The sequence below is a fragment of the Hyperoodon ampullatus genome (genome assembly GCF_949752795.1).
Source record: "Hyperoodon ampullatus genome assembly, chromosome: 14".
In the NCBI taxonomy this organism is placed as follows: Eukaryota; Metazoa; Chordata; class Mammalia; order Artiodactyla; family Ziphiidae; genus Hyperoodon; species Hyperoodon ampullatus.
The window spans coordinates 73,039,521-73,063,239 of NC_136927.1; the positions used below are offsets into that span (position 1 = coordinate 73,039,521).

The 23,719-nt window shown below is 52.1% G+C and overlaps 1 protein-coding gene across 1 annotated transcript in view; it reads right to left on the bottom strand.

Moving 5' to 3' along the window:
- The window catches only part of ADA (adenosine deaminase), a gene marked incomplete at its 5' end in the record, with an annotated part of 28,697 nt that extends 8,851 nt beyond the window's left edge, over nt 1-19,846 (bottom strand). The window contains 3 exons of the mRNA XM_079720305.1: nt 1,119-1,241; nt 7,831-7,892; nt 19,814-19,846. Coding sequence (XP_079576431.1) covers nt 1,119-1,241; nt 7,831-7,892; nt 19,814-19,846 — 218 coding nt within the window. The remainder of the gene's footprint in view (nt 1-1,118; nt 1,242-7,830; nt 7,893-19,813) is intronic.
- Between the last annotated feature and the right edge of the window lie 3,873 nt (nt 19,847-23,719).

Consider the following 23,719-nt stretch of genomic DNA (forward strand, 5'->3'; position numbering starts at 1 on the left):
AGGCAGCATGTATGCCAGAGCATCTGCTGACCCAGGCCAAGGATGGGGGCAGTCGATGCCTTCCAGGCAGAGCCCAGAAGCTTCCAGAAAGCAGCCAGCAGCCTTGGCATACATCTTCCTTCCCCAGGACTCCTCATTCCTGTCCTGCCACTTACCCCGCCAAAGGCCTCCACCGGCCTCGCACACCTTCCTCACGGGTCCTCCAACAACCCATCCTCCAGACCGTTCCTCAGGTCCAGCCCTCTGGACAATATCACAGCCTTTCTCTCCCAAGGCCCAGTCCACACTTCCTCCTCCAGGCAGCCTTCCCTGACTCCCCCAGCCCCCTCTACGTCTTTCCCCTCCTGAGCTCTGGCAGCACTGACTGCCAAGGCCCCATTCTCGCCTCCCTTGGGAAACTGCCTCGTGCCAGGAAGCTCAAGGCGACATCAGGACGAGAATCTGGGCTTCACCCCTTGCCAACTGTGTGGTCCTGGGCCAGTTCCTTCACCTTCCTGAGCCTTCATTTCCTCCTCTGCAAATGAGGAGTGTGTCTAGCTCACAGGACTGTGGACAGCTACAAAGAGAATAGTTCTGTGAACTGTACACACATTATATTCTTCTATATCTAAGATATTCTATCAAAAAATGGAAGGAATGAAAAGTAACATAAAAACAGCAGTGCCTGGTTATCGATAAAGGTAGCAATTGTCCTCCTAGTAAGAGGGGGCTTGCTGAGGACAGTGCTGTGTCCATTCCAAACCCCAGCCCTAGGAGGTAGAGAGGGTCATAAGCCCCATTGTCTAGATAAGGGAACTGAGGCCCAGAGAGGGCAAATTTGCCCAGCGTCGAAGTTATTTCTTGAAAGAATCTGATACTAGGATCTATGTTCTTAACCCCCACATTCTGTCACTTTCCTATAGAAGTTGAAGGAGTTTCAGCCCGTCATACCCATTTTCCAGAAGGGAAAACCGAGGCCCAAAAGCATGGAGAGATTCGCAGGAGTGCATACAATCGTGAGAGGCAGAGCAGGGTTATACAGCGCCTTCTCCCACCCCCCAGACTGAGGTGTGCAGGCAGCCTGACGTGGGCACAGGGACCGACGCTGCCCAGGGTTCGGGGCGGGTGGGAAGACTTACGCGATGGCAGGCATGTAGTAGTCGAACTTGGCCAGGAAGCCCGGGAGGCTGAGCGGCTTGTCCATGCCGATGATGTCCTGCAGCTCCTCTGGTGTGTTGGCTGGGAAGGCGATGCCCCGCTTCCTGGGGACAAAACAATGAGGGTGATGGACAACCCTGGGCAGGACCTTACCAACTCCTTGCGGGGAGTGGTGGGGGGGCATCTGACCCCTCTCATTGGACAGATGGGAAAACTGAGGCCCAGGGCATATAGAACCGGGACCTGAATCCTTCTAGGATCTTCTATCCCCAAGGCCATGACCAGCCAGCAAATCTCAAGGGGGACAACTGTGGTTAAAGTCCATTTAAATTGCACATGAACACACACACACCCCCTGGTGCCTGGGAACAGGGAAGGAGCCAGGGCAAGCCCTTGGTAGAGCCCGCTGGTCGTGTGCCAGGTCAGGGGTTATCAGGGCAAGAACTGCAGCACACAGTGCCCGGGACAGGAGCAGGCGCCAGACTTCCCTCCGACACCCTCCCTCTGGCCGGCACACCAGGGAGGCTGGCCTGGCCCACTGTGCTGGGAGAGGGAAGCCAGCCCAGCCAGCCACCCTGCCAGCACTCTCCCCTCCCTGACCACAGCCTCCCACACACGGCTGGGCCACGGCAACCACTCGGTAAGGGCTGGCGGAGAACAGCCCTTCTGGTCTGGGGCCTCCTCCTCTCCACTGGCATCTCCGCCTCCCCCCAGCCAGGACCAGCAGGGTGCAAGGCTGGGCTGCCTTCCCCGCTTCTCATGCTCCAGCCTCCTCTGCTGCTCCTGGCTCCTCATGGGTCACCCCTGGCCTCAGTTTTCCCACTTTGAAGATAAAAGGGACAGGCCAAGGACACCGGACAGTCAAGAAATGCTTCTACCATGAGGGACAAAAGACCAAAGGCACTCTACAGAACCAGAGAAATGCAGAGAACAGAAAACTTAAAAACCCAAAATGATGGGGCTTCCCTGGTGGCGCAGTGGTTGAGAGTCCGCCTGCCGATGCAGGGGACATGGGTTCGTGCCCCGGTCCGGGAAGATCCCACATGCCGTGGAGTGGCTGGGCCCGTGAGCCATGGCCGCTGCGCCTGTGCGTCCGGAGCCTGTGCTCCGCAACGGGAGAGGCCACAACAGTGAGAGGCCCGCGTACCACAAAAAAACAAACAACAACAAAAAAAACCCAAAATGAATAGCTTCAAAGAGAGGAGACGATGTTACATCCTTGAAACAAGAGCAGCCCTTTTTAAAAAGAGGACATTCAGAAAGTAAGGAAGAGCTCTTGGAGATTTGGAAGAATATGGCAGCATCCATCAGGCTGTAATAAAAAGAATGGACAATAAAGTTGAGAAAATCCTCCAGCAGGTAGAACAGAAGACAAGATAAAAAATAGGAGCAAATGATTAAGAAAATTAGGTGATTAAACCAGGAGGTTCGGCCTCCAGTTATCCACAAAGCAAGAACAGAAGATAGAAGGGAGGACACTGCCAAAGAAATGGAAATTCGACCCAAGTGTTGAAGTCCTTTAATAGCTTCTGTTCTTAAAATATTAAAATGTTTCCCTACATGAATACCTGTGCCCTAAACCTCCTAAATATGCCCCCTTCCCCTTCTGCATGACCCCAGGACCCATGAGTGACCAGTGGGTATCACCAGGGGGTCACCCTGTTGCCCAGTTTGCCAGTCAGACTCCCATCCCTACGAGACATCCCCAGGGAAGATGAAGCCCCGGGTGCAGTCCTAGCACCGAGGTCAGGTGCTCAGCACCCTTGGGCCTTCACCTCCTGGTCAGTCGGCCCCAAGGTCACCCTCATGAGGCCAGCCCCAGTCACCGTAGCCTCTGCAGAACCCATACCAGTTGTTAGATGCTATATTTTGGATATCTTTCTGGGAGCTGGTGGGTGGAAGGCAGAGGAGGTGAGGCTAAGGCTCCAACCCCCATATTCCTAAACACAATGGCCACATTTGCCCCAGGCCCCCTGGACCGATCCAGAGATCCAGAGCTTTCAGTCCTCTCCCTCTGCACAGCAGCATCTGAGGGCCCACAATGTGCTGGGCACCGGATGGATAGCCGTGACCAAGGCAGACCTGTGTGTCTGATCGTCCCCCTTCCCCTCCCCCCCAAAGCCCTCCCCCTCCCAGGCTCCACATTTCCTAATACGGCTCCTCCAACCATCCAGCTGCCTGAACCAGAGACAGGGGGCTCCCCCTGACTCCATCTCCCTTACCCATCAATAGCCGGTCCCCAAGTCCTAATTATTTCTTCTTAAATATTTCTCCAACTAGTCTCTTCTCCAGCCTCTCTCAACAGCCACCCAAGAGAGATCTTTTTACCCCGCAGATAGAGTGGCCTGGGAAGGCCTTTCGGAGGAGGTGACAGTTAAGCAGAAGAGTGAGACTGTCCTTTTCCCCTGAGGGAGCAGGCGGAGAGATCCAGGCAGGCAGGGTCAGAGCCCTGCTGAGAGCCCCAGGCAGAAGCACCGAGGGAATTCCAGGGCAGGGAGGCTACAGTTCAGAGTAGGGTCAGTGGTAGATGAGCCAACTGCCAAATGGGGGCTTCGTAGGAGCCGGGACCTTATCCTGAAAGCACCGGGAAGCCACTGAAGGATTCTAAGCAGGGGAGTGACATGAAAAGACGTACTTTTTAAAGAGCTCCTCCTGGCTGTGGTGTGGGGAACAGACAGAGGGAAACCAAGGCAGAAGCCAGAGCTGCCACAGCGGTCCCCTAGGAGACGATCCAGCACCTCACAGGGGACTGGGCCACCGGAAGCTACTCAGACTGAGCTGTAAAGATCCTGTCTGGGACCCAAGGTTGAGGCAGGAAGGAGTTGTTCCTAGGTCCCCTGCCACCCACAGCCACTAACCGCAGCCACGGCTCCCTCCACCCAGGGCCAAGCTCAGCTCTTAGATGGCCGTGCTTCCCCAGTCAGCCATGGCCACGCCCCGGGTGCTGCTCAGTCCTCTGCCCTCCATGCTGGGTGATACACTGAGAGCCCAGTAAGAAGGATGAACATGGACTTTGGAGTTCAAAGTCCATCCTCCTCCTGTAGGTACCAGATCACCCTGGGCAGGAGCTGTCCCCTTGAGGACCACCATATCCTTGTCAGTAAAACACAGATGGTACTTTGTTTTCAAGGTACAGGGAGGAACAAATGAGACTATTTGTGTGTCCAGGGAAAGATGACAGACTCTGAAGCCCAATGGCCTGGGTTTAAATCCCAGCTCTTATTTAAAGGCTGTGTGGGACACTCCCCTAGTGGCGCAATGGTTGAGAATCCACCTGCCGATGCAGGGGACACGGGTTTGATCCCTGGTCTGGGAAGATCCCACATGCCGTGGAGCAACTAAGCCCGTGCGCCACAACTACTGAGCCTGTGCGCCACAACTACTGAGCCCACGTGCCACAACTACTGAGCCCACATGCCTAGAGCCCATGCTCCACAAGAGAAGCCACCGAAATAAGAAGCCCATGCACCGCAACAAAGAGTTGCCCCAGCTAGACGCAACTAGAGAAAGCCCACGCACAGCAAAGAAGGCCCAAGGCAGCCAAAAATAAATAAAATTTAAAATTTAAAAAAAAAAAAGACTGTGTGACCTTGAGCAAATTACCCAAACTCTCTGTTTACGAGATCTGGCATGTTTGAGAAGAGAGGTTAACACAGGCTTTGTAGGACTTCAAGGAACATGTGTAGGCTTTGGCTCTGACCCTGAGCAAGGCAGGAGGGTTTGAGAAAGGAAGTGATCTGATCACTCTATGTTTTAAGATGACTGTTCTCACTACAGTACTGTGGGGACAGTAGATGGGGGAGGCCAGGGTGGACACCTGGAGACTGGTCAGGAGGCTACTGCAATAGTCCAATGGCTCAGACCAGGATGGTGACAGGGAGGATACAGTGGCCAGATACAGAATGTGCATTGGAGAAGAGCTGGCAGGGTCAGGAAGGAGATTGAGAAATAAGTTAAGCCCCCGGAGAGAAGATGGAATAAGAAGAAACAGGTGAGGGAATTCCCTGGTGGTCCAGTGGTTAGGACTCTGTGCTCTCATTGCTTAGGGCCGGGGTTCAATCCCTGGTCAGGGAACTAGGGCCCCACAAGCTGTGTGGTGCAGCCAAAAAAAAGAAGAAAAAGAAACAGGTGAGGGCTTCCCTGGTGGCGCAGTGGTTAAGAATCTGCCTGCCAATGCAGGGGACACAGGTTCAAGCCCTGGTCCGGGAAGATCCCACATGCTGCGGAGCAACTAAGCCTGTGTGCCACAACTACTGAGCCTGCACTCTAGAGCCCGAGAGACACAACTAATGAGCCCACGTGCCACTACTGAAGCCCGCACACCTAGAGCCCGTGCTCCGCAATAAGAGAAGCCACCGCAATGAGAAGCCCGCGCACCACAATGAAGAGTAGCCCCTGCTCACTGCAACTAGAGAAAGCCCGCGCGCATCAACAAAGACCCAACACAGCCAAAAATAAATGAATAGATAAATAAATAAATTAAAACAAAAAGAAACAGGTGAGAACACAGTCAACTGAGGCCCAAGTCACAGAGGCAAGAAAGAGGCTACTGGATTTGGCCAGGGTGAGGGAGAGGCCACAGGCCAGATGCTGCTCTCCTTTCCCCCCTCAGCCCCAGCTCCCTCACAGCTGGGAGTCCTCCAGCGTGTTCTGTCCATATCCCAGTCTGACCAACTCCCCGGTCCCCCTGCCTGCTGACCTCAAGATCAAACTCCAGCCGGATCAAACCCGCACCCAACTCTCTAGGACCCATGAAGGTGCCTAGACAGTTCCTGAGATGCCAAGTGGATGTGGGAAACAGAAAATCCGACCAGTTGCCCCACGAGGGCGGTTGCTTTTCCTCCTCCCTCTACCTGGCCCTGGACACTCTCACCTTCTTGCTCCGCTAATGAGCGCTATGTGACCCTTTAATGAGCACCCGCGATTAGATCCCATCTTGGTGCCTGGTTAACCCACCCTAATGGCCTCATTAAGGTCCCTGCATCAATAACTGGCACTTGACATGGGCAAAGGACAGGCAGAGATAATCCAAGGGGCTTAACCCCAGTCAGAGCCATAGGTTCCAATTAATATTATTAAGTGACATTTATGGAGCATTTAGCCTGCTCGCCCTCAGCTAAGTGTTTTTTGTGCAATACTTTACCCAAACCTCCAGCTGGCAGGGGCACAGACCTAGGGTCACACCTGTGTTTATGAGACAACTTACTTCCCCAATTCTGGCTCAGTTCCCTCGTCGGTAAGACAGGGTCAATAATATACCTATCTCACAAGTTGTCACCAGATTCCAGTAAGTCAATCCAGGTGCAACATTTAAAGCAGTGCTTGCCATGCAGTAAAGGCTAATATACTTACATGATAAGTTAAATAAAAATTAAATCAACAACAGCTTCCTAGGGCAGAAAAAAGTGCAACAAGATGGAGAAGCATGTTCTTGCCAGAACCCTCTCAGGGAATTGGAAGAGACACTTTTTTTTTTTTTTTTTTTTTTGCAGTACGCGGGCCTCTCACTGTTGTGGCCTCTCCCGTTGCGGAGCACAGGCTCCGGACGCGCAGGCTCAGCGGCCATGGCTCAAGGGCCCAGCCGCTCCGCGGCATGTGGGATCTTCCCGGACCAGGGCATGAACCCGTGTCCCCTGCATCGGCAGGCGGACTCTCAACCACTGCGCCACCAGGGAAGCCCGGAAGAGACACTTCAAGTGTCGGGGCAAACGCCCAAGGATCATCAGTTCTCTCCTAAGGAGTGGGTGTCTGGATAAGTGAGGGGGTTCTGGCTTATGAAACAGAGGGTTCAAATTTGGATCCTGAGCTGAACTGCTCAAAGCAGTGAGGAGAGCCAGAGTCCTCCCAGCTCCAAACAAAATGAACACAGAACAAACCCATGAGGAACAGGGAGAGGCAGGTGGTGGGAGGGACCCCATCTCCCAGGTCAGCTCTGGAGGAAGGTCCTGTTCTTACTTTCAACCTACAGAGGCTGAGGCCACAGCAAGGAAATAGTGTGTCCAGATTTGAATCCAGATCCACTGGCCCTTGAAGTCCTTGCTTTTAAGTGCTAGACCCCAGAGAGGGGATATCATGAGCCCTTGAAATGTGGGGAGGGAGGGCAGACCTCCCTCACTGGGGGTGCTGGGGACCCTTCGGCCCGCCAGCATCCATGAGAGCAGAGGCAAGAGGTACATTCTCCTTTGGAAGATGCAGAGATTTGGGCCCAGAGAGGGGGCACCACTTCCCCACGGCTCCCAACAGGTTACCATCGTGAGTAGGAAAATCTTGGAGGGTCAGATGGCCCAGGGTCAACCCTTGACTCTACTTGTTCTGTGGCCTTGGGCAACTGCCTTCACTTCTCTGAGCCTGCTCTCTTCTCAGTGACATGGGGATGGCAATGCTCTCCTCCAAGTGTGGAGGGATTAAATTCACTGACTCAGGAGAGGGCTCAGCCCAGCCCACCCCTGGGAGATGCTCAGCAAATGGTAGCAGCATCGTATGCGGGTGCATCACCTGCCACAGGCTCTCGGCTGAGTCAAAAAAAAAAAAACAGTGACTGGTTCAGCCCTGGAAGAGTGAAGAGTGAGTGAGTGAGTGAGTGAGTGAGTGAGTGAGTGAGTGAGTGTGTGTGTGAAGCAGCAACCCTGGAATTCTCCAGAGGCATCTAGGTCAAACTTCCTGGGGAAGAAGGCCTCTTATCTGTGGACTTACCTGCCATAATATAAGATGGTTTCAGGCTTGATGGCTCCATCCAGATGGACGTGCAGTTCTACCTGCAAGGGCGCAGAGGAAAAGGAGAGAAAAACAAACACCCATGAATGCCTGAAGGACCTTACAGAGGGTCATTGTTAACACTAATGTGATAACCATCAGTCACCACACACACTTCACTAAACTGTTTACACGCATTATCCTGTTTCATCCTTGTCTGTGGGGTGGGTTTAATTATCATCTCTGCCTCTTCCACAGTGGAGAACACTGAGGTTCAGAGAGGTTAAGTAACTTGTCCAAGACCACACAGCTCTAAGCGATGGAAACAGGAACCCAACCCAGTGCCTTTGTTCTTAACCACAGCTGCTAAGTGGCAGAACCGGAATTCTAACCCAAGCCCAATTCTGAAGCTGGTGCTCTTTAACACGAGGCCAGCCATGGGCCCGGAGGAGCAACAGAACCTCAGCCACCATGCAGGCAAATCCCACTCTCAGCCAACTCACCAAACAAGATCCAACTCTAACAAAAAGGACTGGCCACAGACCTTCCGGACTAGTGAATACCTACAACATATTTCAAAAATCAGTCTCCATTTTCAAAAGCATGTGTTATTGAAAATGAAACATAGCTTATCAGGAATCAATATTTGACAATAAGATCCTTCCAGGACTCTAGAAAGGGCACCAGATACTTGGCCATCTTGGTGATCCTCTCCCACATGCTCAGCCCCATGGACAATACTCCATACACAAGGCCAAGAGTTTAAGGACAAGGACCTTGGGGAGAGCTCATCAGGCTGGACTCCCAGCTCTGCCTCTTCTCTGGCTGTGTGATCTTAGACAAGACACTTGATTTCTCCGAGCCTCAGTTTTCTCAACTGAAAACAGCTGCAAAGATTGCCTCGCTGTCCAAGAAAAGTTTAAGGATTTAAAAAGACAGTGTATAATGATGAAAAATCTGAAAGAGAAATTAAGGAAACACTCTCATTTACCATTACAACAAAAAGAATAAAATAACTAGGAACAGACTTACCTAAGGAGGCAAAAGACCTGTATGCAGAAAACTATAAGACACTGATGAAAGAAATTAAAGATGATACAAACAGATGGAGAGATATACCAGGTTCTTGGATTGGAAGAATCAACATTGTGAAAATGACTATACTACCCAAAGCAATCTACAGATTCAATGCAATCCCTCTTAAACTAACAATGGCATTTTTCACAGAACTAGAACAAAAAATTTCACAATTTGTATGGAAACACAAAAGACCCCGAATAGCCAAAGCAATCTTGAGAAAGAAAAACGGAGCTGGAGGAATCAGGCTCCCTGACTTCAGACTATACTACAATGCTACAGTAATCAAGACAGTATGGTACTGGCACAAAAACAGAAATATAGATCAATGGAACGGGATAGAAAGCCCAGAGATAAACCCACGCTCATATGGTCACCTTATCTTTGATAAAGGAGGCAAGAATATACAATGGAGAAAAGACAGTCTCTTTAATAAGCGGTGCTGGGAAAACTAGACAGCTACATGTAAAAGAATCAAATTAGAACACTCCCTAACACCATATGCAAAAATAAACTCAAAATGGATTAAAGACCTAAATGTAAGGCCAGACCCTATCAAACTCTTAGAGGAAAACATAGGCAGAACACTCTATGACATAAATCACAGCAAGATCCTTTTTGACCCACCTCCTAGAGAAATGGAAATAAAAACAAAAATAAACAAATGGGACCTAATGAGTCTTAAAATCTTTTGCACAGCAAAGGAAACCATAAACAAGACCAAAAGACAACCCTCAGAATGGGAGAAAATATTTGCAAATGAAGCAACTGACAAAGGATTAATCTCCAAAAGATACAAACAGCTCATGCAGCTCAATATCAAGAAACAACCCAATCCAAAAATGGGCAGAAGGCTTAGACAGACATTTCTCCAAAGAAGACATACAGGTGGTCAACAAACACATGAAAGGATGCTCAACATCACTAATCATTAGAGAAATGCAAATCAAAACTGCAATGAGGTATCAACTCACACTGGTCAGAATGGCCATCAAAAAATCTACAAACAATAAATGCTGGAGAGGGTGTGGAGAAAATGGAACCCTCTTGCACTGTTGGTAGGAATGTAAATTGATACAGCCACTATGGAGAACAGTATGGAGTTTCCTTAAAAAACTAAAAATAGAACTATCATACGATCCCACTACTGAGCAATCCCACTACTGGGCATATACCCTGAGAATACCATAATTCAAAAAGAGTCATGGGCTTCCCTGGTGGCGCAGTGGTTGCGAGTCCGCCTGCCGATGCGGGGGACACGGGTTCGTGCCCCGGTCCGGGAAGATCCCACATGCGGTGGAGCGGCTGGGCCCGTGAGCCATGGCCGCTGAGCCTGCGCATCCGGAGCCCGTGCTCCACAACGGGAGAGGCCACAACAGTGAGAGGCCCGCATAATGCAAAAAAAAAAAAAAAAAAGAGTCATGTACCAAAATGTTCATTGCAGCACTATTTACAATAGCCAGGACATGGAAGCAACCTAAGTGTCCATCGACAGATGAATGGATAAAGAAGATGTGGCACATATATACAACGGAATATTACTCAGCCATAAAAAGAAACGAAACTGAGTTATTTGTAGTGAGGTGGATGGATCTAGAGTCTGTCATACAGAGTAAAATAAGTCAGAAAGAGAAAAACAAATACCATATGCTAACACATATATATGGAATCTAAAAAAAAAAAGGTTCCGAAGAACCTAGGTGCAGGATAGGAATAAAGACACAGACGTAGAGAATGCACTTGAGGACATGGGGAGGGGGAAGGGTAAGCTGGGGCGAAGTGAGAGAGTAGCACTGACATATATACACTACCAAATGTAAAATAGCTAGTGGGAAGCAGCTGCATAGCACAGGGAGGTCAGCTCGGTGCTTTGCGACCACCTAGAGGGGTGGGATAGGGAGGGTGGAAGACGCAAGAGGGAGGAGAAATGGGGATGTATGTATGTATAGCTGATTCACTTTGTTATACAGCAGAAACTAACACAACGTTGTAAAGCAATTATACTCCAATAAAGATGTTAAAAAAGAAAAAGAAAAAGACAGCATAGGTGGGCGAGTTCGGCCCACAGGAAGACAGCCCCTGCCTCTCAGCCAGGGCCCTTTCCGCAGGCTGTTAAGAGAAGCACAGCAGGTGCTGAGAAACAGTGGGAAAGCAACTGCCATCTCCCTGTTCCAGGTCATGGAAGAGACTTTTCCCCAGCCAGGCAGAGAGCCAGAAAATTTTTAATAAACATCTCTACCAGGGTGGGGCCTTCTCTGGAACTTGGGAGCCTGGACAAGAAAGTGGCTGCCCTGGCTGGAGAGGGAGTAGCCAGGGAGCCACTGGCCCAAGGGCATCCTGGAAGCACCCACGTGAGCTGCTTCCTGTGGGGGAAATCCGGCCTGGGGCCCATGGGAGGCCAGCAGAGACAGGGCCGCCGGGCCGCCAAGCCTCCGTATCAGCAGGACATCCAAGTAATCACATCTCTCCGGAAGTCACTCAGCAGCAAAGGACCAACTCTGTCACAGACCCTGCATCCAGGGAGTTGCTGGATTCCCTGATGAAATGAATTCAGTGCCCGCTCAGCCAAACGTTTACTGGGTTCTCAGAAGGTGCTCTGCTGTGGAAACACGGAAGCTTCCAGTGCAGGGAACTGCCAACCAGCTGTCTGACCTTGGACAGGTGACCTCACCTCTCTGAGCCTCTGTTTTCTTATCTTTAACCTTCACAGGGCTGTGGCGAGGATCCAGCCAGAGAGATGGGGTAGTGCTGTGGTTAGAGCTGCAATCCCAGCTCCTCCACTCACTTCCTGGGTGACCTGGAGAAAGTTACTTCGCTTTCAGTGTCTCGGTGCTCTCATCTGTCCAGTGGGGAGGATGACATGCCTTCCTCCCAGGGCTTCGTGAGACTTAACCACGTGATGCACCTAGGGTGCTTAGGTCAGGACTCAGCACGTAGCAACAGCATTTAGCATAATAAGCATAACTAAGAATCCCTCATTCACCAAATAGTTGAGGCCCTGCTGAGTGCACTAGGGATGGAGAGAGAAACTAAAGTGACAGAGTCCCGCTCCCGTGAGGCTTACAGTCCAGCAAGGGAGAGAGACACTAAGTAAATGTCACGTTGGTAAATGTACAATCACAAGCCAAGACAACTCCTGGGAGGCACAAACAGAGACCTACCAAAGAGGTAACAAACAAAAGAACTCGCCCAGCTAGAGGGCCAACGATGGCTTCCCAGAGAAAGCAGCACTTAAGCTAATAGCTGAAGGAGGAAGAGGAACCAAGTAGGCAAAGGCAGGGGTGAGCAGGAAGGCTGGAAGAGCATATAGGCAGAGGGAACAGCATGTGCGAAGGCCATGCAGTGGAAGAGGATGTGGTGGACGAGAGGAACTGAAATGGGCTCAGTGAGGCGAGCGGCTGTGGAGCTGGAGAGGCTGCAGGGGCACAAGGAGGACTGGGTTCCAACCTGAGAGCAACAGAGAAGCCATGACAGGGTTTGAAGCTGAAAAGGACAAAGCATAGCAAGACCGGTTAGAAGTGGTCTTATGAAGTTTATGAGCAATGATGGTGCCTTGGACCAGGGTGGCAAGGCAGATACGGCAAAGCAGGTGGACAGGAAGCCATGTCAAGGATGATGCTTCAGGTTGGGCCTGGGTGGGTAGCGATTCCCACGCTCTGAGACAGAGAACCCAGGAAGAGGACCAAGTGCTGAGGGGGAGAGCACAGGGAGAGAAGTACGGTTAGTGTGATCTTACTTATGTGAAGTCGGGACAGCTCTGAGACCTCCAGATGCACATGGACGGACCCAGTGGCTGTGCAGGTCTGGAGCTCCAGGGATCCAGGCTGGAAATATGAGTAGGAATATAGATGACTGAGGCTGTGATTTTGAATGAGGTCGCCCATGAAGGGAACGTCGAGGAAAGAGCATGGGACAAAGCCTGGACAAGCGCCAGCACCCATTGGCTTATATAAGAGGGTGAGCCTGGAGAAGAGCTGCCAGAGAGACGGAAGGGAAACCAGGAGTGTGTGGTGTGCAGAAGGCAAAAGGCGATCAGATCTCAAGAGGGAGGAGTCACCCCCTCACCAGGGTCAGTACAGAGGGCTGAACGGTAGTCCCCCAAAAGATGTCCACATCCTAATCTCCAGAACATATACTTACTTCCACAGAGGGCAAAAGATGGGATTACAAATCTTGAGAGGAGTTCTTTCTGGATTTATCTGGATGGGCCCTACACCCAGTCCTCTTTCTCCTTATAAGGGAGGCAGAGAGTTTTGAGAGACACACACAAGAGGAAGCAGCCCTGGGACCACAGCAGCAGATGAGAGTGACGCGGCCACAACCCACCAGAAGCTGGAAGAGGCAACAAATGGTTACTGAGAAGGTAGGAGGCGGTGGAGGGGCGGGGTCCCTCTGAGAAGAAAATAGAGGAGCAATCAGCCAGGGGAAAGGAACAGGAAGGAGAGCGAACAAGCAGAGGGACATGCAGGCGCTAAGTGTCGGAATCAGGTGGTGAGAGATGAGGCCAGAGAGAAAGTTAGGGGGGTGGAGGGCAGGGAGATCTCACAGGTCACAGTAAAGGGTGATCCCCTGAAGGGTTTTGCACGGGGTAGTCACCTCCTAAAAGCTTTCTCTGGCTGCTGTGTGGAAAGCAGGCTGAAGAGAAGTCCGAACAGAGGACAGAGAGCTGACACAGTGGTCCAGGTGGGAGATGAGCCACCACTGGGAAGACTTGCTGCAGCATCAGACGCAGCACATGCTCAGGGAGCCTGAGCCGAGCAGTGTGAGGGAAGGAGGCCTCAGAGAGCCCATGGGCTGCGGGAGACTGGAGTGCCCCGGGGGGAGGGAAAGCAGAGCCTGCCACTTGCCCACCGTGCCCTACAGGTCCCAGCCCTCCTCAGGGCCTCCTGGGAAGCTGCCCAGACACGTTTCAGGGGAGGAACAGAGGCCAGGAGCTGCCTCCACAGGTGGTCCAAGCTCAGGCAGGCCTCCCACTGAACTTTCTGGAAAACTGAGACTACCCATGGAGAAATCTGCCAGCTCAGAGATGGATGGGGACCCTGCTCTGTTGGACCCATTCAGAGAAAAGAAATAGCAGCAGTGGCCTCCAACTTACTGAATATCTCCTATGTTCTGGACCATCTACATGCATCATCTTATTTCATTCTTACAACCAGTGAGGTGGGGACTTCACTCCCATTTTACACATGAGGAAACTGAGGCTCAGAAAAGTATCCAAGGACACAGAGGCAGTGATGGAGTTAGGATTTGTACCCAGCTTTGAATCTTGAGCTCCTGCTCTACTTTCTCGGCAGGCCTAGCCTCAGATGTAAATAATCCAGCAATAGTAACAGCTGTTTACTGTTATCAGACCCTTTATTTCATTTGGTCTCCACCCCTAGGCAAGGGACACACTAGCTCCATGTTGCAGATGGGGAATTGGACTTGCCAAGCTGAGCTCAGAGGAATTCCGTGACCTGCCCAGGGTTACCCAGACCTGCAGTGGCAGATCTGGGTTAGAAGCCAAGCCCCTGCACCTCTAACCCAAGTCCTGCGCGCTGCCACACGACCTCCCTGGCGCTTGCACCAGACCTACACCCGGCCTCCTGACCACTCAGGAGGAGAATCTCAGCACCCCCCTCCCCTACATTCGCTCTCCATGGGCCTGACTCACAGCGAACATCTGACAGAAGTGCAGGAAATCCTCCAGGTCTAAACAGGAAGCATCCCCAGTCGCCAAAAAATATTTACTAAGCCCCCTTCAGGTGCCAGGCTCTGTGGGGACGTGGAGAAACATGCCGAGTCCTTGCTCTCAGGAGATGCCAGGCAGGCAGGTAAGGCCCAGGGAGGTATATGCACTCGCCAAGGTCACCCAAGGTGTCAGTGGCAGAGCCAGGACGGGGACCCAGGGTCTTGGACTCCAGGACCAGACACTCCCACATCTGACTCCCGCTCACAGCTGGAGGGGCTGTCTACCTTCCAGGCACACCTGAATCACACTACTTCTCCCCAGACCCCCTGCAAACACACCCATTTTGTTTTCATCCCACTGACTTTTTCAGTTTACTTACCATGCCCCTGTCCCCAACTCTTAGTTTCTTTAAAGCGGGGACTTTGTGCTATCATGCTGTGCCCTCGGGGCCTAGGACAGTGCCCCGCCTAGCAGGAAGTGCTCAGCAGGGGTTGAATGACTAAATGATTGTTTTCTCCTCCCCCTGTCCCATGTCAGCAGTGCCGTGTCCTCTCCCTGCAGCAAAGGAGGGCTGACCTACCCCCTTGGGCCTGGCAGAGAACCCAGATGGGGCAGAGTAGCCAGGGTTGCTTGACCAGCACCCAGAACCCGGGCACTGCGGTCAGAACCTCGATGAGCCACAGGTGCCCACTTCCCTGCTTAGCCCTACTCTTGGCATGGAGTTGGGCATAACCAGAGGTCAGTGCCCTCATGCCACCACAGCCTCTCAGCTGACTTTTGGGGTGAAGCCAGGAGACAGAGCAGCTCCAGGTCTGACATTGTTTCAGTCACACGTCCTCCAGGCAAGTCCTCTGGGCTCAGCCGCATCCGGGCTCCTATAGCTCCGAGGCACAGAGCAGAAGGGGCCTAGCAGTCCCTCAGTGCCTCCTGCTGACTCAGGGCCAACCAAGCTCCCCGCTGCCTCTGTGAGCTTCCCCAGGGGCTTCACAGAAGGCAAGGTGTGTCCTCAGCCAGGGGGACAGCCTGCTGAGCAGCAGCCTAGGAACTTAGCACAGTTACCCCCATTTTATAAGTGAGAAGTCTGAGGCTCAGAGAGATTAAGGAACTTGCCCTAGGGAACAGTGTAATGACTGCCACAGCAGGAAGCTGTTTGACTCTAAAGCGGGAGGTCATAACCACCACGGCACACTCTGTTCATCCTGCATATGGGTGCTGAGTCAGCACTGGTAAAATCTAAACATGATTAATAACCATGACAAGGCTAATCAGTAGCAGCTGGCATTGGCCTGCCCCCTGCCCCAGGCCTGCACTTGGCATTGCATGTAGGGTGGATACAAATATGATTCCCATTTTACAGATGGGGAAACTGAGGCACAGAGAAGCAACTCACTCAAGACCCCCAGAGACTGCCTCTTCCCCCACCTTGCCGCTCTGGAGCCTCAGAACCCTAAGGAGTGTGGGTGAGCCTGGTCCCAACACTCTGGGTAAATGTAGGCTTGGACCTCACCTTGGCCGCCCTGGCTTACTCTTCTCCCCTGTCCAAAACCAGGCCACAGTCCTACCCTTCCCTGGCCCAGGGGGCACCCCCTAGGACAACAGGGTAGACGGACAAGCTTCTTCCAGCTCACAGGGCCCCTTCCCACCCAGGCCAAGCCCACCCTGAGGTCAGATGTGGCCTGTCCTGCCTCAGTGTGTGACCACACACACCGCACTTCCCTTCTCTGGTCCTTGCTTCTTCCTCTGTCAAACAAAAGGCTTCAATGAAACCCAATCTCACTCTTCCCCTCCCTCCCAACTGCCCGGGGGCGGGCGTTGTAACAAGCAAGGCCGGCAGGCTCTTCCCAGCCAGGGGCATTTTTCTTTTAACAGGTGGCTCTGGTAACAGAAAAGCAGAAAAAGCCCAAAAGCCGAAGCAGTGCTAACACAGTGGGCTTTGTGGCTGGAAGGCAAGAGAGACAGAGAGAGAGAGAGACAAAGACGCAGGTGGAGAGAGGCCCCCACCGGGGGCCCCAGGGAGGAAATGCACACCCGAGGGCCTGCTGCGCCAGCCAGGTGCTTCACAGGTGCTAACCAGCATCCATTTCCCCCAAGAACACTGTGACCTTGGCTTTGTCAGCCCACTTTACAGAGAAGGAAGCTGGGGCTCAGGGAATTGTCCACCTGAGCCCTTGTAGCTGCTGAGTGGTGAGGCAAGGATCCAAGATCAGTCTATCTGAATCCCACAGCCACCCCGATTTACAAAGTGGGGTGTAAATCAGCAAAGCAGTTAACAGCATCTGCTTCAGTCTTAGGTAGGTCTCGGTTCAAGTCTAACTCTGCTGCTTTCTGGCTGTGTGACTTTGACAAGTTCCTTCCCCTCTCTGAGCCTCAGTTTCCTTATATGTATATGAAGATAATAGTAGGACTTTAAAGGGCTGTTGTGAGCATTAAATGAGTTACTATATGCAAAGCAGTTAGAACAGTGCCTGAAACGGAGTAAACATTCAAATATGAGAAAGAAAAGTATGTTGGACCTTGAGCCTCAAGTCTCTGCATTAGGAAGGGACCGGGCTGTTCCAACCTGGACCAGCTCACTCTCCAGCCTACAGCTTCAAGGCTGTCAGATTTTGTGTAGCCTTGGACAAGCCACTTCACCTTTCAGGCCTTAATTTCATCATCTGTAAATGGGGACGAAAACAGCCGCCTTGTTGAGCTGTCCAGAGGATTCTGTGAAATAAATCACTGAAGGTGCCTGGTACCCACGAACACTCAAATGGCAGCATTGTTACTGTTATTATAATGACAGGCATGTGATCAGCGTTGCTCTCTGAACAACACTGAACTCCTGAGGGCCATGGGATTTTCCAGCCTTGCCTCATGTGGAAAGAGACTGATAAGGGCCACTTCTCCACACCCGGTTGTGTTCAGGAAGCTACTTGTTGAAATAACATAATCAGAGCAGGTAGGCAGCCGCCTAGGATTTTGCTACTCAAAGTGTGGTCACGGCCCAGCAGAATTAGCATCTCCTGGGAGCTTGCTAGGAGCACAGCATCTCAGGCCCCCTCCCAGATCTCCTGATTCAGAGTCTGAACAAGCATTGACAAGCGTCAGGTGATGTGACTATACATTAAAGTTTGGAAAACACTGCCTTGCTCTGCCTTCTCAAAGTTGGCCAGTCCTGAGCCTCACCTGGTGGTAGGTATGAGACGCCAAAGAGCCCAGCAGAGGCAGTTCAGGAAAGCTGGCTAGGGCATGGGATTTTTTGAAGCCAGCCCACCCTGGGCTCAAACCCCAGCTTGGCCACATCCTAGCTGTGTGATCGTAGGCCTAGTTAATCTGTGCCTCTCTGATCATCTATAAAATGCGATGACACCAGCTACCTCCCAGACTCATTGCTAGGATCCAATGAATTAATGAAGGTTAATGTATTCAGAATGGTGCCTGGCACAGAGCAATAATTCAACTCAATAAGCTCTAGCTGTTAATACTACTGGTTCTCATTACTAGCTACTCCACAGGGAAGGCAGGGAACTGGCTCTGGTCACAGGGGCTCTGAGATTCACACTCCTGGCTTTGCTGGCCAGCTCAGGCACGTTTGCTCCTCACAGTAATATAAAATGTATGACATCTCACGTACATAGTGGCTGACACTCTACCTTCCCTCCCAAGCATTGCCTTTTAACCTTTGGACACCCCCATGGCAGGTGGAGCCCATTTCCCAGGTGTAGAAACCTGGAGCCCAGAGAGGGGAAATGACCTGCCAGCTTGAAGCAGAGAGGATAGGGAGAGGCCTAAAAAATGGGCATGATAATAATAGTCCCTCCCTCATAGGCCTGTTGTAAAAGTGTTGCAAAGACTGAGTTGGTGCATATAGCAAGTTCTACAGAAGGGTTGCCTATTATTTCTCTCCATAACCCCTATTTCACTCCCGGTCAAGGAGTGTCTACTGCCTTGGGATTCATATCAGGGTAAGGTGATCCCCCAGCCCAAGGGCAGAGGGAATCCCAAAGCATTAAAAAAATAAAAATAAAAATAAAAAAAAAAAGGAAAAAAGGGGATTCCCTGGCCATCCAGTCCTTTGGTCTCCCGCAAGCTTTCACTAAGATCCCGCAAGCCGCGTGGTGTGGCCAGAGAAAGAAAAAAAAAAAAGCCTTCAAAGGAAAGAAGAACTAATGATGGGGCCTGGGGCATCCAGACGAGCTGTGAAGGAGGCATGGGGGATGTAGGAGCTCAGCCCCAGGGCCTGCGGCGTCTGGCAGGGAGTAGCGAGCATTTGCCCTCTGGTAGGGGCATCAGAAGTGGGGGCCAGGCCTCACCTCCTCAGAGCCCCCCCTCACCTTCCCCACCTCCCCACGGATTCTCACCAATGCTTTTCCGGTGATACCTGCCGTCATCACTCACACCTGTTTCTCAGAGAGGTAAATGGAAGCCGATTGCAGCTCACCCCTTCCCCTAACCCACCCCCAGCAGTCTCAACCCTACTAGCTAATTCACCCTGATGAACAGACTCCTGGGCCCCTGCCTTCCTTGGACTGAATCTCAGGGCTCCAAAGCCCACCAAGTGGGCCCAGGCCCTCCCTGAACCCACTATTCCCTCCCACCCAAGCTGGTGGGAGAAGCGACAAGGGGTTTATCCCTTGGGGCTAGTGGCCGTGGCTTGGCCCCAAGTGAACCCTACCGGGGCCCAAGGCCTAAGGCCCACCCAGCCCCTCTAGCGTGTAGAGAGGGGTGCCCTGTTCCCCTCCCTCCTGTCTCTGGCATGGCCCAGTGCTCTCACGGGCACATCCACAAACCTAGGCTCCTTGGCACTCACCATCATAGTGTTGGAGTATAAAGCTGTTTCCATTCACCCAGCACTCAGTATGTATTGTCTACAACACTAGGTGCCTATGGGTGTAGAAACCGGGCCCCATTTTACAGCTGAGGCTCAGAGAGCTTAAGCCACCTACCTAGGCTGCTCAGCGCCGTTGGTGCTAGGACGCCCATCTGACAGATAGTGAAACTGAGACCCAGATGGGTCAAATCAAAGGCAGAAGCAGAACTTGGAAGACAGCCAGGGGCGCCTCCGAATTCAGGACTCTTCCTGTCTCTTTGCCTCTCATTAAACGGCCTGGAGGCGGGCGAGGGCCTGGGCTGAGGGAAGAAAGCGCCTGCAGGGGCCCCGTTTGCTCCCCGTCCATGGATGCCCCTAAGCCCTCCAGCCAGACAAGGACCCGGACGCCGAACCCCGGACCCCGAGCCCCCGCCCGCGCTCACTTTGGGCTTGTCGAAAGCTGGCGTCTGGGCCATGCTGCCAAGCGTGCACACCGGCGCTGCTCCCTCCGCCGAAAATCAGTGGTCCCGCTGGGTCGGAGGCCGGTCTGCTTTCCCGGGAGCCTGCAGGGACCGCGGCCCGCCACGCTCTTCTTAATGGGTCCCGGCTCCACCCACCCCCCACGCCGCCCCGGGCCCCGCCCCCGCCCCCGCCCCTTTGCCGGCGCCCCCGCTCCGGCCATCAGACCCGCGCAGCGCATTTCCTGGAACTCCTGCAGGGCGGTGGGGACGTACTCGAGCCATCTCGGGGCCGCGGCCCGCCCCCAATCGCTAGCCCGGGACGCCGGGTTGGAGTCACCTGTGGGCTCAGGCTGCAGCCGCCTGGCCGGGCTCTGCCTCCTGCCCGGTCCCTCCGGCACGGTCACGCTACTGCCTGGGCGCCTGCAGTGTGCCAGGCCCGAGCTGGAAGCTGGGAACCGGTGCGCTTCACAAACCTCGTGGGTCTCGCACTCTACGGGGCGAGACTCACGCTCATCGCAGAATCACACAACGTAAATGTATAATCAGGAAGCTTTAATGGGGGCCAGCTGTGGCCTGCAGGTGGGGGAAGGCTTCTCTGAGGACACGGAGTTTACCAGGTGAAGTGGGTCGAGGTGGGTGCAGGTGGAGTGGAGGAGGGCAGCCGAGGTGGAGAGACCTCGTGAGAGACCCCAGGGAGCTGGGGAATGAAAAGAGGGGAGGGGGCACACAGCGAATCCCCTCCTAGGCATTTACCCTTGAAAAACCGGCCCACGGTGCAACCGGAGAAAGCCTACAGGAATGTTCCACCAGCGCTGTTCCTAATAGCAAAAACATTGGAAACACCCAGATGCCCATCCACAGGCGGGTGGGCAAATAAACTGGACTAGTCACACCATGGAATATTATACTGCAGTAAAGCTGAATGAACTTCAGCAGACAACAACACAGATCTATCTCACAAACGATGTTGAAGAAAAGAATAAGTTGCAGAAAACTACATACTCTATGATGCAACTTTTAGAATGTACAATAAAAGCGAAACCAAACATATGCATGTTTAGACAAACATGCATCAGCAGAAAAAAAATTTAAAGCAAAGGAAAGATAAACACAAATTTGAGAAGAATGGTTATCTCGGGAATGGGGGAGGAGGAGGGAGCAGCATACAGGTACATTCAGGTTATTGGTGGTGTTCCAGTACTTGGGTGGGATGGTGCTGCTATTTCATTTCATTATAGAAGAGATACATTAACAATGAATAAGGGGGAAAGAGGGAGTGGGAGGGTGGAGGGCAAGGGGCCAGAGAGTCAGGCAAGAAACCAGGTCACGTGGGGCCTGTGGGATGCGGTGAGGATTTGCTCTTTCCCCTGAGAGCACTGGAAAGTCAATGGAGGGTTTTAAGTGGAGGCGAGATGAGGTTAAACTTTTATTTGGGAAAAACAGCCTCCAGCAGCTACTCCAAGTGTGGTCCTGAAATCATCGGCATCATTATCATCTAGGAGCAGATTAGAACCACAGCCTCTCAGACCCCATCCCAGCCCTTTTGAACTGGAGTCTGTACTTGAACACCATCCCCCATGTGGTTCGTGTGCAGCTGGAGATGAAGCCTGGGCTCGCTGCTCTGAGGGGAAGGCATTGCAGAGGGGCCAGAGGATGCGTGGGAGAGCAGGGAGGAGGCCACTGCAGGGTCTGGGTGGAGATGCCCGTGACAGTGGGGGAGACGGGGAAAATCAGGTTCAGGCTACATTTAGGGTGTAAAATCAGCTGGGCTTGTGTCGGGTTGTGTGAGAGTAAGGGCGAGAACGGGTCAAAAATGATCCTTCGGATACATTGTTGAAGCCAGAGGGGTTTTCTGTAAGATCCTTTCCTGGCTCCCCATGTCACTCAGGGTACATGATAATGGCTCCTGTTTACTGAGACATACTTGGAGCCAGGTTCTCAGGGAAGCACTTCATAAACACCATCCCATTTAATCTCTACAGCATCCTGTGAAGTAGGAATGGGTCCCACTTGACAGATGAGAACTCTGAGGCTCAGAGAAAGGACAGCCTGCTTGGCACATGTGTTATACATGGCAGAGCTGGGACTTGAATTAGAATCTGACTCCAGAACCTTCACTCTCCACCTTATTACTGTCTCCCCAGCCCCTGTCATGACATTCCAGTCCCCCTCCAACATCAGTCCCATCACTTCCCAGCACATTCCCCAAACACGAGTCAACCTGGATGACTTGCTGGTTGGTGAAAAGTGACACGGTTCTTTGCTAGTCCTCCCACTGCCCGATGGAGTCTAATTTTCCTCCTTTTGTACCTGGGCTGGACTGAGTGACTTGTTTGATAGAATGTGGTGGAGGTGGCATTCCTGGACTTTGAGCCTAGGTCATAAGAAGTCTTGCAGCTGCCACTGGGACCTCTTGAACATTCTTTCTGGGAACCCTGAGTCACTGTGTAAAAAATTCAAGTACCTTGAGATCATCACACTAAGAGAACCCATGTATAGTCATTTCAGTCCACCAGCCTTTCCAGCATCTCCACCAAGAAACCAAACACACTAGTGGAGCCACGTTGGACCCTCCAGACCAGAACAGCTGCCAGCTGAATATGTGACTACAGTTGTGCCATGTGGAACAGAAGAATTACCCAGCTGACCCCAGCCCAAAGTCCAGACCTACACAATTGCATATATAATAACTGGCTGTTATTTGGAGCCACTAAGTCTTGGGGTGGATTGTTAGGCAGCCGTAGATAACAAATGCTGGCTCCAACACACCTCAGCCCCTCCAGTCTCTGCCCCTTAGTTTACTCCATCCTGACACCTGGAAAAGCCTTCTCCCGGATTCTGGACTATCGCAATTATGCTTTCCAAGCAAGTCAAATGCAAAGGAAAAAAATCAGGCTGTGTGCTGCACATCTTCCGTTTGACCCTCCAGATGCCCTTTCTGCCCTTCTCGCTACTGCTGTGCCAGGCAGCCTGACCACTATGGAAACGCCAATAGGCTCTCTTGCTCTCTGACTTCTGGTTGGGTTTGGTTGTTAGGGGGCACCAGCAGGAGATCAGAAGGTGGGAGGAGGGAGAAGTCAGGATGTTTATGCCCTCTCTCCCCCTGGCACAGTCACGGGGTCAACTGTGTCTCTCTACCAAGGTCAAGGCTCCCAACAGGTGGCCCTCTCCACACCATTCTCTCTCCAGGTTCCCTCCTGCCCCTCGGGCTACTGCACTAGCCTTTGTTGCTTTCCCTAAACTCTGCTCTCTGGGTGAGGGTCCCCCCAAAAGCAGAGCTTGAGATAAAGATTTGAACACAAGTAGTTTATTTGGGAAGAGATCCCAGGAAGCATGGGAAGGGGAGGGCAGAAGTGAGACAGCACGTGAGAGAAGCTAATACATCCAGACAGCTTACCAGCCAGGACAACTGGAGCTCAGTCCCTCAGGGAAACTCGGAGACGATGAAGAATGTGTCCCAGAGCTAATCCAACTGAGGAGCGAGGAGGCTGCCAGGTTTATCCACCCACTGCCCACTGCCATTGTTGGAGGGCTGCTCCAGGATGTTACGTTCCTGGAGTTTTTAGGTTGCTCAACACAGTGGCTAAGCTTACTTGCACAGTTAGAAAACACCTGCAGGAGAGAGAGAGACAGAGAGACAGAGATGCTGACTCAGGTATTAGTAGGGAGCAGCTGTTGCCACGTAGCGGTCATTGCTGAGGACATATGGGCAGTGCACTGACAGCTACACCTACCTACTTCTTTGTAAATAAATAATTTGTAAATTATACAAATTTAATATTTTTTCAGCTTTACCAAGGTATAATTGACAAATAAAATAGTAAGATTAAAGTGTACGATGGGATGATTTGATATACGTATCCATTTTGAAAGGATTTTTCCCCATTA